General features: G+C 43.5%; 2 protein-coding genes across 5 annotated transcripts in view; one reads left to right on the top strand and one right to left on the bottom strand.

The window, feature by feature from the left end:
- Positions 1–170: 170 nt before the first annotated feature.
- Positions 171–12,291, top strand: part of LOC131131266 (genetic suppressor element 1-like) — a 63,214-nt gene continuing 51,093 nt past the window's right edge. For 2 of the 4 annotated variants that reach the window (XM_058075820.1, XM_058075819.1), the window contains exons 1-3: positions 3,239–4,094; positions 4,971–5,078; positions 7,681–7,820. The gene's annotated coding sequence lies outside the window, so the exon portion shown is untranslated. Of the gene's footprint in view, positions 195–3,238; positions 4,095–4,970; positions 5,079–7,680; positions 7,821–12,291 lie in introns of those variants that run through there. The other 2 variants (XM_058075821.1, XM_058075822.1) reach the window with 2 other exon arrangements.
- Positions 1,130–3,832, bottom strand: LOC131131267 (F-box/LRR-repeat protein 14-like). Its single transcript, XM_058075823.1, has one exon. The coding sequence runs from the start codon at positions 2,942–2,944 to the stop codon at positions 1,733–1,735; it is 1,212 nt and encodes a 403-aa protein (XP_057931806.1). The 5' UTR covers positions 2,945–3,832; the 3' UTR covers positions 1,130–1,732.

Genomic DNA, 12,291 nt, shown 5'->3' with positions numbered 1-12,291 from the left:
AATATGCGCTATAGTTCCTTCAATCAGTTACTTATCACAGGCCCGCAGCGCCACGGCGTTGAAAGATTCGATGGGGAAGCGTGGTTGTTCTTCAGTAAGAAAATTAGCTATTGGCTGTCCGGAGAAGTCGCTAGACGACGTCATCAAAAATTGTCGTTGTAAAATGCTGTTGGAAAAGAAGCATAGTCCAAAAAGTGAGTAAAAACAAATTATTTTCATTAAGAACTACAAATAAACTCGATTCTCGGTTTATTAATTTAAAATTGTCCATAATTTCACCAAAATTAAATAACTAATATTTTATCTTATTAACATGACAGATGTATTTCGTCAATAGCACAATCTTCTGCTGAATATATGCAATATAATTTGCACTTAAAACACAAAATGCAGAACAATACGTGCTTTCACCATATTATAAAACTCCCCAAGAAAAGTTGCTAAATTTGTCGCTCGTCGTTTTTGAGAAAATACGTCGTCAAAGTGGTTTGAAAATGGTGCTAGCTCAGTGGCTCTGGAAGTCTATGGGGCAAGTGGGCTGACCCGGACGCTCCGCTTCTGCATGATGATTGGAAGATCTGTCTGAGGTCGAATCCATTTTTGATTGACAGTGAAACGAGCGAATCAGCGATCTTCAAGCATAAACGTCCACCGCATTTGCCACATATATATTATATATAAAATATTTTAAATAAGAAACTAACACTTCTTACTCTGTTGTGCCACATTCTTGGGTAATTTTAGTTTAAATAAAACTTAACTTCCAAAATTTGGCTATGAATAATATTGACCTTAACTAATTAATTTGTGTAACCAATTTTACTGTAGTTTCTTATCCCACTCTCATATTACATACAGTGTGGGCCATAAGTTTCCATACCACTGAAAAAGCATGTTGGTCATATTATGCGGAAACCTATGGCCCACCCTATATAATTATTTGTAAATATTGAGAGTTGGATCAACAATTGTGCCTTCATAACAATAATGTAATGCTCAATTCTGAATGCCAGTCAGAAGGGTATTTGTTCATTGTCATAGTTTTTCCAATATCTATATAATAAACATCATTGATTTCGATAATTATGTTGAAAATGTGTTTAAAGTACACAAATAAGCAAGATGAAAGTGAAACATATTTGCCATCTTTATTCATAAATATCACTACAGTATGAATATAAAACAATCTTAAATTACTGTTTGTTTTTAACAAATTCTCTTCAGACTAATTGGAGCACCACCATCCATTGGTGAACCTTTTTTTTAAGTGTTTTGCATAATCTGTCAACCAATCACAAGGCCTATACTGTACTGTTAGTCGCACAGTGATGTATGTACTTTAGTGTTTATTTTTTTCCCTAAATGGGTTGTCATCCTTTGGAATGTGACAGCCACCTTATTGAACAAGTAAACACGCACACATGAAGTGATGCATCCCACTTCAATTTGAAGTACAAAATTATTCCATTGAAAAAGATATTGTTAAAAAAATACATCAGCCAAAAGAATGTACAAATGTTAATCCCAGCCTTTTTGTTTAGGAATTAAAATGCATACCTATTATTATTATTATTATTATTAATCTGTAGGGTTTTGTAGAAAAGAGTCATAAAAATATGCATTATTGGAGCTGTAGGCACTGCTGTGTTGCACGGGCGAGGTAGCTAAAGACTGGGACACCCAAAAAAAGTGAAATGAAATGTTTGGTATCCGTGGCAACCGAGGAGGTCATTCACCTCACACGCTCGCTGTCGGTCATCTGCCACAAGCCCAAGTTCAACACTTTAAGGCAGGGCAGCTGGGTGATCCTCTCCAGGCCCCTCTTGGTAATCTTAGTGCAGCCGTACAGGTCAATGCCCGTCAGCTGGGTCAGGTGGTCGGCAATGAGTTCCAGGCCTTTGTCCGTGATGCGCACGCACTGCCCGATGTTTAGCGTCCTCAGCTCGTGCATCTGTCGTACCATCCTGTTGATGCCATCGTCGCTGATGTGGCACGAGCACAGCGACAGCGACTTGAGCTGGTAGAGGCCCTGAGCAATGTAGGCCAGGCTCTGGTCACCGATCTTATCACAGAAGGAGACATCCAGGCCCGAGAGGCGCAGGGAGCCCATGGCCAGGTGCATGATGCCCGTGTCGCTAATGTTGTCGCAGGAGCGCAAGTTCAAACTGCACAGGTGCGTCATGTGCGACAGATGGATCATGCCTGCATCCGATATCCCGCCGCAGAAGCTCAAATTGAGCACCTTGAGTCGATTGAGCCCCTTGGAGACGTGCTTGAGCGAGAGGTCGGTGAGCTTCTGGCAGTCCTGCAATGTGAGCTTCTCCAAGGTGAGGCAGCCTTCTGCGGTGTGGCGCGTCATGCCCGACAGGTGCCCGATGCCCACGTCAGACACGTGGCGGCAGCTGCGCAGGTTCAAGCTCTTGAGTCTGTGCAAGCCCCAGGCGATGAACAGCAGCCCTGTGTTGGTGATGTTGCTGCAGCCCCCCAGTTCCAGCACCTCCAGGTTCTTCAGGTACTCGGCGATGCGGCTCAAGCTGCAGTCACTGATCTGCTTGCAGAGGCTCAAGTTGAGCACCCGCAGGGATGGGATGTCCTGCACGAAAGCATGACCCAGTCCGTTGTCTGTCAAACTGAAGCACCCGCACAGGTTCAGGCTCTCGATGTGAGGCATGCCCTGGATCACGTAGCTCAAGCTGCGCCTCAAACTGAGGATCTGCACCTTCTTAATCCCGCGCGTCTGCAGGCTGGGGAAGAGCGAGGGGTTGGCCCGGCGCAGATGGAGCTTGGCTTCCACCCCCCTCCACACAGACTTGTGGTAGGACGCGTCCCTCCAGGCCGCGCATACTTGGGCCACCCTGCCTTTGTCTTTCACGTCCAGGTAGCTGAAAATGATAGCAAGGATCTCGGGGAAAAGGCACGATACGTGTGTCTCCATTTCAAACATGACGGCAAAGTGGAGCACAGCCGAGTGAGGCGGGGGGCGTCGCTGGTGGGAGACAATGCAGCCGTTGTTAGCTCGCCCAAACTCTGCTGCCAACTTGCCTCGCTCGCGTTAGTCGAGTTCAGCTAGCACGCTATTAGCCATTGCTAATGAGCTAACGCTAACACGCGTGCGAAGCACAATATAAACCAGTCCATGTCGAAATCTTCTTACAGGCCAAATAAAAATAGATTATTATTAGTAGTATGACTTATATTACGGATAAAAAGCAGGACGTAATATTTGCCTAGCCGGCTAGGCTAACGCCAGCTAGCTGAACGTTTGTAGTCCTTTGCGTTGTGAGCTTCCTTGCTCAAGCTGCCCCGAAATAAAGTATTATTACTAAATCCAGCAGCTCATCACACAACCTGTCGAAATTGATAAATGCTCATCAATAAAACAAGTCCTTCGTCTGCTCGCCGGGCTGCTTTACTCCCAAAGGCATTTCCAGTAGCGTTGTAGCATCCAGGACCTCTATTGACTACCACTGTTTAGCTTAAGAGACTAGCGAGGGAGGCTAGCTACTAACCAGCGACAGCTAGTGGAGGTAACGAGTACTGCATGCACATGAACCGCTGTCAGTGCAAAGTGTGATGAGGCGAATTGATTCTTGTTGTTTGTTAAATACTTTTCTTCAGTTCTAACATTTTAGAAATGGCGTTTTCCCATTTATATCCATGGTGGATGTGTCCCCTGGGACTGTGAGCGATAATCCTGTAATAGGTCGTTTGCCTTCCTGGTTGCAAAACAACTCGTTATTGCCCACTATTCCCGTGAAATGAAGCAGTCTTGTCAGGACAATATTGCTATTCTACTTTCAAACTACTGTACTTTCTCTGGAATTGGCTCGGTTATTGCAGTATTCAAATTTGACCGTTAGAGGGCACTACAGGTCAGACAAACAATGAAAATCCCAACCAAAACCTCCCCACCTTGTTCGAAGAAGAAGCTCCCCACATCAAACTTGAAACCAAACCAGGAAGTAGTTTTATTACTTCTACGATGCAAACTACAAATCAAATGATTAGTGCGGTGGTTTTGATTAGTTTGGTAGACAACCGAATGTTTTATATAGACAAAGAAGAAGAAGGAAGATGACGATGATGGAGATGATGTGAGTGATGATTCCCCTTTGGGCCTCCCCTGTGGCTGGACTTGTGTCTGCTAATGACCCTGTCTGCTGCAGAAACTCAGACAGATGGTGAATTAACTCCAATTAGAGCACTCTCACCAAATCTCCTCTGACAGCTCAACACACACACACACACACACACACACACACACACACACACACACATACACACACACACACACACACACACACACACACACACACACTCACACACATTAAATCTAATTCCAAAACCCTTTGGACATTTAGCTTGACTGGCCTAAAAATAGGATGTATTTGACAAAAATATAATGTTCCACTTTATATTTCACCTACAGTTCCAAGAAGGAAAATACAATATATGGACATACATTGAATTTTAATGTGGTGCAATGCAAACACAGTGTACGTTTTTTTAATTATTGTGTGTATCACCTGCACTACCGAATGGGTTCCGGTGGATATGGACTAAAATGAATTGAAATGACTCACTCTTTGAAGATGCCAGTTATGGAGCGACAACACGAAGGTGTTTGTCACCTGGTGGCCTTTATAGGTATTGCTGGTATTAAGAAGGTATTGTGATATTCAATTAAAGGTCCCCTATTATGCAAAAGTGACTAACACTGTTCTAACAGTAATGTGTCCCTTGGGTCTGTTGATGAGCGCTCAACGTACTAAAATTCAATAATCTTTGTAAACACAAGAGGCTTTGCTACACATCTAAAAACAAAACAACATGTGAGTCAGCTATGTGGGAGATTTCTTCAGCAAATGGGTTATCATAGCACACATAATGTTACCATTGTAGCTTACATGTACTGTATCTATGCTATATTGTTGCTAACATTTGTGTGTGTATGCGTTTGTACTCAACAGGTGTTTCCTTTGCTCCACGAGATCCATCTGGGTTAAGGAGTGGGATGATCTCAGGGACCTTTGACCTCATCTGTGAGGGCACAGCCAACACAGGGCGCAGTTCAGAAGGTCAGCCACTACATAACCCTGCACACAATATTGTCAGTCCATAAGCCTTTGTAGCTATAAGGTGTCTACAGTAGGGTGTGTGTGTGTGTGTGTGTGTGTGCTTGGGCATGCTTGTGGTCGTAATCCCATCCAATCACTTTATCCGTACTTGAAAGCGTGAGGGCATGATGGACCACAGCTGTCTATATGAAGGTCATGTGACCTCCCAGTCTATGCAGAGGGTACAAAAGGGAGTAGTGGCCCCAGCTGACCTGGAATCAGTGCTCAGAGGGAGTAAAAGCAGGCTTGGGCCATTCTCTTGTGTGTGTGTGATGTTGTGACACTGAGGTGACAAAACAAGTTGACTCACAAGAGACGAGCAGCGAGCGAGAGCAGATGATGAATGAGCTTGACTACAAGAGTTATGCAAGTGAAAAATGAAGGTAATTATGAACTAGTTTTGTACTTGGGATTCAACCATGACAGCTCAGAATTTCCAGCCGACGTTGAGCGCTTTAATATTACACAAGGGCCGACAATTATGACTAAGCAGCTCATCACACAGCATGTACACAAAATTTTCAAGGACAAAACCGCAAAAGCGATGGCACGCACAATCGCTCATGAGCAACGTGTCCTCCAGTTTTAACAACACAATGACAAAAAGCGCCATTGCTGATTATAGAAAAGGACAGTGGGGTGAGATTTTTACTAATCCACAACCTTGTGAAGGTGCCATATTATAGTATTTTTCAGTCATTTTAAATAAGTATCAGACATCCCATAATAGTGCATTGTAAGTGTGTTGGCCAGTGCTCATTGTAGGCCCTATTGGGAATACACCATTTTGTGTGTCTTTAGCTTTAATGCTCATGGGCTGTGTTGGTCCACGTCCAAGTGGTTTTGCACTATTATGTAGTTAATGCACTTTTTATATACATATAGACTGTAACTGTACTTGTCTGACAAACAGTGTAACATTAAGGAATGGGACAGGAGGACACAAAAGTGCCAAACACTAGCATACTTAACTAAAGTGCTAATATTACACTCTCATTTAACAGCAACTGCCATGCTCACTTATCTTATTCGCAGAGGAAACACAAAATGATGAAAACACACTCCCCTAAATTAACTGAAAACTTAATTTTGGCCTGTAAACTCACCCGAGAACTAGTTACAGTGGAAGAATTTACTATGTGTGGCTCACATACAGCCACACTACTGTCAAGACTGGATTGTTGACCATCATTAACTCATTGAATATCAAATAAATATTTATTCATTTTTATGAACCCGAGTACCCAATCTTAAAGACGTATTTATACGTCTTTCACATTCTTAGCCAGTAGATCATGATCTGCCAATAGCTCCTAAACACTTTTCAATTAGCTCCCCACTATATTAAAAAGTGGGGTTCATTCATAGTTAGGAAGCACTTGGGGTGTGTGACCAATAACAGTGGAGAGGGCGTACCCAGAGGTGGGCAGAATAAATCAAATAGACCGTTTTGGCGGAAGCACAAATCCAAGGAAATACAGCTGGAATAGGTGCGGATTCTGGAAGATCTATATAACAGTCTAGAAAGTTTTTTGTGTGGGTTATTGTGTGTAGCTGCTCTATTGGAGTCCACAGCTCAATACAAATGGTCAAAAATTAGCATAATAGGTCCCCTTTAAGGATACGGCTTATATTATAACGTTGTACGGTTGAAGGAGTTGTTGATCGACAATCTCTTAATTGCAAAAACAAAACAGGCATCACCCAACCCCCGCACCACCACCACACACACACAGTCAGGACATGTTCACGTTCAAAGACATTCTTAGAGCATGTTGTCAAATCTGCTTCTATGAAAGTGACATTAATAACGATGCAGTAGTGGTCTTATTATTGAGATGCAATGCTTATTAGTGCTAGTTTAATTTCATTTTTGTATTCGTCTTTATTACTGTATTATATGCCATTCATGTGTTGTGTAGACAGTGTGAGTGACTTAGGAGTTAATTCAGATCCAACTTATAGCAAAACCCGATTTGCAGTCTCGGAATGGAACTCAAGGATGACTTCTCGTCATTCTAGCTTCACCCCTTAGGTACCGTACAAGCCAACGGAAGGCTGTCCAACAAGCGCTTAACTTCTTATTCAACAGCCATGGATCCTCAAAACTGAATTTGACAATGGAAACACAAAAAACATCTCACTCCACTGTGAGTATTGTTCTACTGATGTTACTGCGGCTCCACAGTTTAAGTGCCACCCCACTGCGGTTGAAAGACCAACACAAGGGTTCCAGTTCCAGTTCATAGTAAGGGTCAACTTGGTTTGTCTCTACTTGCTTGGCTGAGTAGGTACCATGCAGTGGAAAAAAGGGGCTCTAATTAAAAAATATGGTGGAAACAAGCCCGGAAGGTCCCACTCCCTCTCTTCTCCATCAGTGTGTCTGAACTCTCAGTCGACAACAGCAGGCCTTGTTTTCATGCTGCATCATTTGCTGAGTTCTTGTCATTTCACCCTCCAGTGATGCTCCTCTCCATTTGTGTCTTTTACCAAGGAGGCTGTACTGTTGATATTGTGCTAAGCTTTTTTTTTTCACCACCCTCTTTTTCCACCTCTCATCCAGCTTCCCTTTGGAGCCGATGAGATTTAAGGCGAGACTGAGGACCGGGGAGGCTGTCTGCTTGGCGCGAACGCCAGCTGTAACTCACTCTTGGCGCTCTTGGAAGAGAGAGAGAGAGATGGATGCCTGTGCAGGAAGAACGGGTGAGATATGGAGATTCACAGCTTGTTCTCATAAAAGTAAAGGCATATTATGATATAGTAAAACGCAGGTTACCCTTCCCCCATATTCTTCTTCCTGTTCCCTCTCCTCCCCCCTTTTCACCCTTCCATCTGTACGTTATGTAGATGTCATTAATTCAAGATAAGATTGAAGAACAGTGCGCTTAACAACAGGTTACGATCTTGGCTGTAAAAAGCCATACAATATGCATTTGTGAATAAAAGATGACTGCGAGGCGTTCAAAGCCGGCTGGAAGCTGTCAAGACTGCCATTTGTTTTTGTGACAGTATCGCGGAAAAGTGACACTTCAAACGCGGGCCTTTGTCTTTATCTTGGCAGGTTTTCAATCTTTGCTCCTATTTGTGGTGTTGTTTGCCGTAGCCATTGTTTTGTAGATGCTCTTTCATCTCACAGGGCTTTTGTTGTCGCCTTGTTACTGGATGATGTTCTCTCTTGCATGTAAGTTTCTATCACATGCTGTGCACAACACGGCCAAAGAAAACACTCCTACTGGTCTTAAAGCCCACATCACCTCCTAATACACCACTGCCTCCTTTTCCTTTCTCCTTATTGAGCTATGATTCCTCCTCTCTCTATCTTTTTTACTTCCATCACTCCTACCTCCTTGTCCTCCCTAATTTCCTCCTGTCATCCTTCCTTCTGTCTTATTTTTTCCCTCTACCATCCCTTCTCCTTCCAGCCTACTCCTTTCATCTTCTCCACCCATCTCTGTCCTGCTTCTCCTTCTAAGGCACTCACAGACCATCTTGCTTTCCTCCATCAGTGTCCATCATCCTTCCAAGCATCCTTCCGTCCTCCTCCTGCCATCTGTCCCTTCTTCCTTCCTTATTGTCCCTCAACCTCTGCCCTCCCTTCTTCTTTCCTACATCAGCTGTACTTCTTCCTATCCTCGTCCCAGCTCTTCTCCTCCGGTCCGCCCTTCTCCACGTGTCGTACATCCTTTTCTTGATTCTCCCGCCTCCTCTGGTCTTCCTTCATCATTCCTCCTGTCGCTCTTTCTCCCTCCTCTTTCATACTCTTTTCCTCATCTTTCCTGCCTCTGTCCTCCTCCCACTTCGACCCCCCAATGCCTTGCATCCCGTGTCCTTATCCCTCCTTCCAATTTTCCTCCTCCCATCTTTCTTTTCATCCAAGTGTCCTATGACTGTCGGGCCTCTGTCCTTTGTTCTCCACCCTAGTTTGCTCCTGATGTTCTTCCTTCTCTTGTGTGTCCTACCATCTACCATCTACCCTTCCTTTCTCTGTCCTCTTTCCTTCTATCCTACTGCCTCATCTGCCCTTGCTCCTCCTTCAAGCCATTTTTACTTTCTCCTTTATTGGAAAAACTCCTCACAAATCTCTTTCTGACATTCTTCCCTTCCTAGTTTCCCTAGTTCCCTGTCCTCCATCCGTTTTGTAACCCTTCTTATCCTTCCACCTTCTTCTATCCATCCTCCCCGTCATCCCGCCTCCTTCTATCTCTCCTCCCTCTGTTCCTTCCTCTCCCCCTCTCTTTACGCCACAGGCTTGGAGAAGGTTCCTTTGTTCCTGACATCTGTTTTGTTGGCTGATTAATTGAGATGAGCATGTGGGGTGAAGGCCTGTATGGAGGGGAAGCTGAGACCCCCCAGGTAATATCTGTGTGTGTCGATCTGGTTAGCTGGCACACAAGACTTGATCTGATTGTGATATTTTCTTTAAAAAAGCAAAGGGAAACATCACATCTGTATAGTTTGAATTTTCATTTAGCATTTTTACACATTTTTCCGCATTTTTACAACCACTGGAATATTTAGTGAACGAGAAACACTTTCTGTCTCTGTGATTTATGATCTGCTGAGGTCAGAAATCATCCAGTGGGACAGGCACATGTTTAAAGGTCACACAGAGTCAGGTCAGAGTTCAAAGGTTAGCCCCTGTGGTGTTTAGGCCAGGGCAGGCGGAAATGTGCTGCAAGAGAAGTTCCAAATTCTCCTGGGCAGCTCTGTTACCATGATGATTACGCCAATTTGGGGGAGGAGGTAGGGAAAATCAATACATACAACGATGCTATAGGTCAGGGGTCTCAAACTCGCGGTCCCGGGACGCTAGTTTGAGGCCCCCACCTTGATACCAAAGTTACAAATGTTGAAATTTAAAGCTGTGTGCACACCGGACACAATTAACGTGATTTTGCCCCGCCCATACTGTTACCCTACCCTGTTACCCCGCCCTGTTTTGCTTTGGATTAGCAATGAAGCTAAAGGCTTATGACGCTGGGTACAAATAAATGCAGGAAATGATTTGGAATAAAACGTAAAATACACGTCAAGATAAAGCATCTCATCAAACATGTTGTTAAAGTTACGACGCTGCTCCCAGATGGAACTGAGTATGATGCTAACTTGCTAATTGGGTAAAATTATTCAGTTTCATTAATGTTCATGTTAAAGGTTAAATAACTGTTAATACTGTACATTGGAATCTGAAAAAAATAATTTCTCTACCAACTGTATGTGGTTTCTTACGTTTTTCTTATTTGCTGTTTTATTATTATTTTACTTATTTATTACTGATTGATTGATTGATTTATTGTCTTTATTCTTAATTTGTTTTTTTTTAAATCTTATTTTGTGTATAGAAAACTAAAAATTAAGATATTTGAGAACAGTGGAATGTTTTATCAGATATTTTGGTGTGGAAAACCGGAACCAAAGTACTGAAAATGTGTAGGGTATAGCAGAAGCAAAAGCATTGAAGATAGTTTTTTTTATTGATTTTTTTTCCAGTTTTTAATAAATGCGTTTTTTTTTTTTTTTTTTTGAAAACCTGATGCGGCCCGGCTTCACCCAGAACCTAGCTCCGGTGGCCCCCAGGTAAAATGAGTTTGAGACCCCTGCTATAGGTAGATGGATAGTCTATAGGCAGTAGTGGAAGCAAATTAGCTCTGAAAGGAAAATATACACTACTATTTGACTTGTGGGTTATCATTCACACTCAGTGCAGCGTAAATGAATAAAAAATAAAAACACGATAGAGTGAGGAGGCGATTTTGGAACCACTACAAAGTACGAGACCGCAATATAATTATATGAAGTCAACCGTGTCGTGTAGGCTGTCAGTTATCAAAGTGTGAGGCCTCTGAGGCTTTCAGGGGAGGCATAGCAGCTTTGGAAAAATAAAGAAAAACATTTTCAAAACAGCTATGCTAACTCTTGTCATGCTTAAATGCAAAATACATTGATTTTCCAACAGTGATAAAGCAGTGATAGAGCAACAGTGAGTATGGGGTGAGTGGAAAAAGTCACACAATATGATTTTTAACTGTATTATATCATTGAAATAATAATTGAAAACCCCTGCTTTGGGGCCTTACATTTAGGGGCCGGTATAAACAGAGGGATTCAAACCTCAATAGGTACACACTTTTAGGGATGTTATTACTGCATGCCTGAGGCTGAGAGAATATTGCTGCACTATCATGAATGAAGTGTTTGCTTCCTGTTCTTTATGAACACATCAATGTCTAATTGTATTTCTAGCTGTATGGAAGAGACGGATGAGATGATGAGAAATATTTCTATATAAAATATATGCATAAATGACCTCTACTGACAATTATTTTTGATCTAATGCTGTGCTTCCCCCCCCCACCCCTCCCCAACACGCTCCTCAGACATCCTCCTCCATCTTTTAATCTTCTCCCTTTTCCTTTCTATGCACCGCCTCCTTTAATGTCTGTGACTTGAGGAATGACAAATATATTTACGCACACACACGCATACACCGATGATACAGGAGTGACTGGCTAAGTAATGAGGCTTGCTCGCTTGGTGGGTCATTGACCTCACCGGGGTCTTAGATGGTGGGGGGGAAGTACACAAAAAATGGGGAGTAGCAAGATGGTGGAAGGCTTTTCTCTCTTCTTGCTTGTCATCTTCTCTCTGTGGTCGGCTGTCAGCGGTTGGCGAGAGAAGAGGAAGGGGGGAGGTAGAAAAGGGGGGGGGGCATGTTTAAGTGCTGATGGCAGCCCCTGGTTACTGCTGGGACCGAGGGTGTCGTCTTTTATTCTACAGCGGCGTGCATCAGACAGGCAAGTGATAGAGAGCCAAGGAAGTGAGGAGGACGGCGGGGGTGGGGGGTATGGAAGACGGGGGGGGGGGGGGGGGGGGGTTCCTTCACATCAGTCTGTGTGTTTTGAAGACGGCAAGATCGAACGAAAAAAAAAAAATGATTTAAAGCCAAGGCGCGGGTGCTGTTTTATTGACCTCATCATGAGACTCTCTTTCTTTTCAACCCCCCCCACCCCCCAGGATAGATTGAGTTATACAGCTCCCCGGGTGACAGGCGTTCCCTGGTGTTTCCACGGCGATGAGGTCAGAGGTGGCCGCTCGTTATTGGCTGTTGTCTGTAATCATCGCACATCTCGCTGTGGGTTTGTCACCCCCCCCACCTTCCTCCTCCCCCTCTCTT

Source organism: Doryrhamphus excisus, chromosome 6 (genome assembly GCF_030265055.1).
Source record: "Doryrhamphus excisus isolate RoL2022-K1 chromosome 6, RoL_Dexc_1.0, whole genome shotgun sequence".
NCBI classification, from domain to species: domain Eukaryota; kingdom Metazoa; phylum Chordata; class Actinopteri; order Syngnathiformes; family Syngnathidae; genus Doryrhamphus; species Doryrhamphus excisus.
The sequence above is the reverse complement of the archived record's forward strand: the minus strand, read 5'-3'. Positions and strand labels throughout refer to the sequence as shown.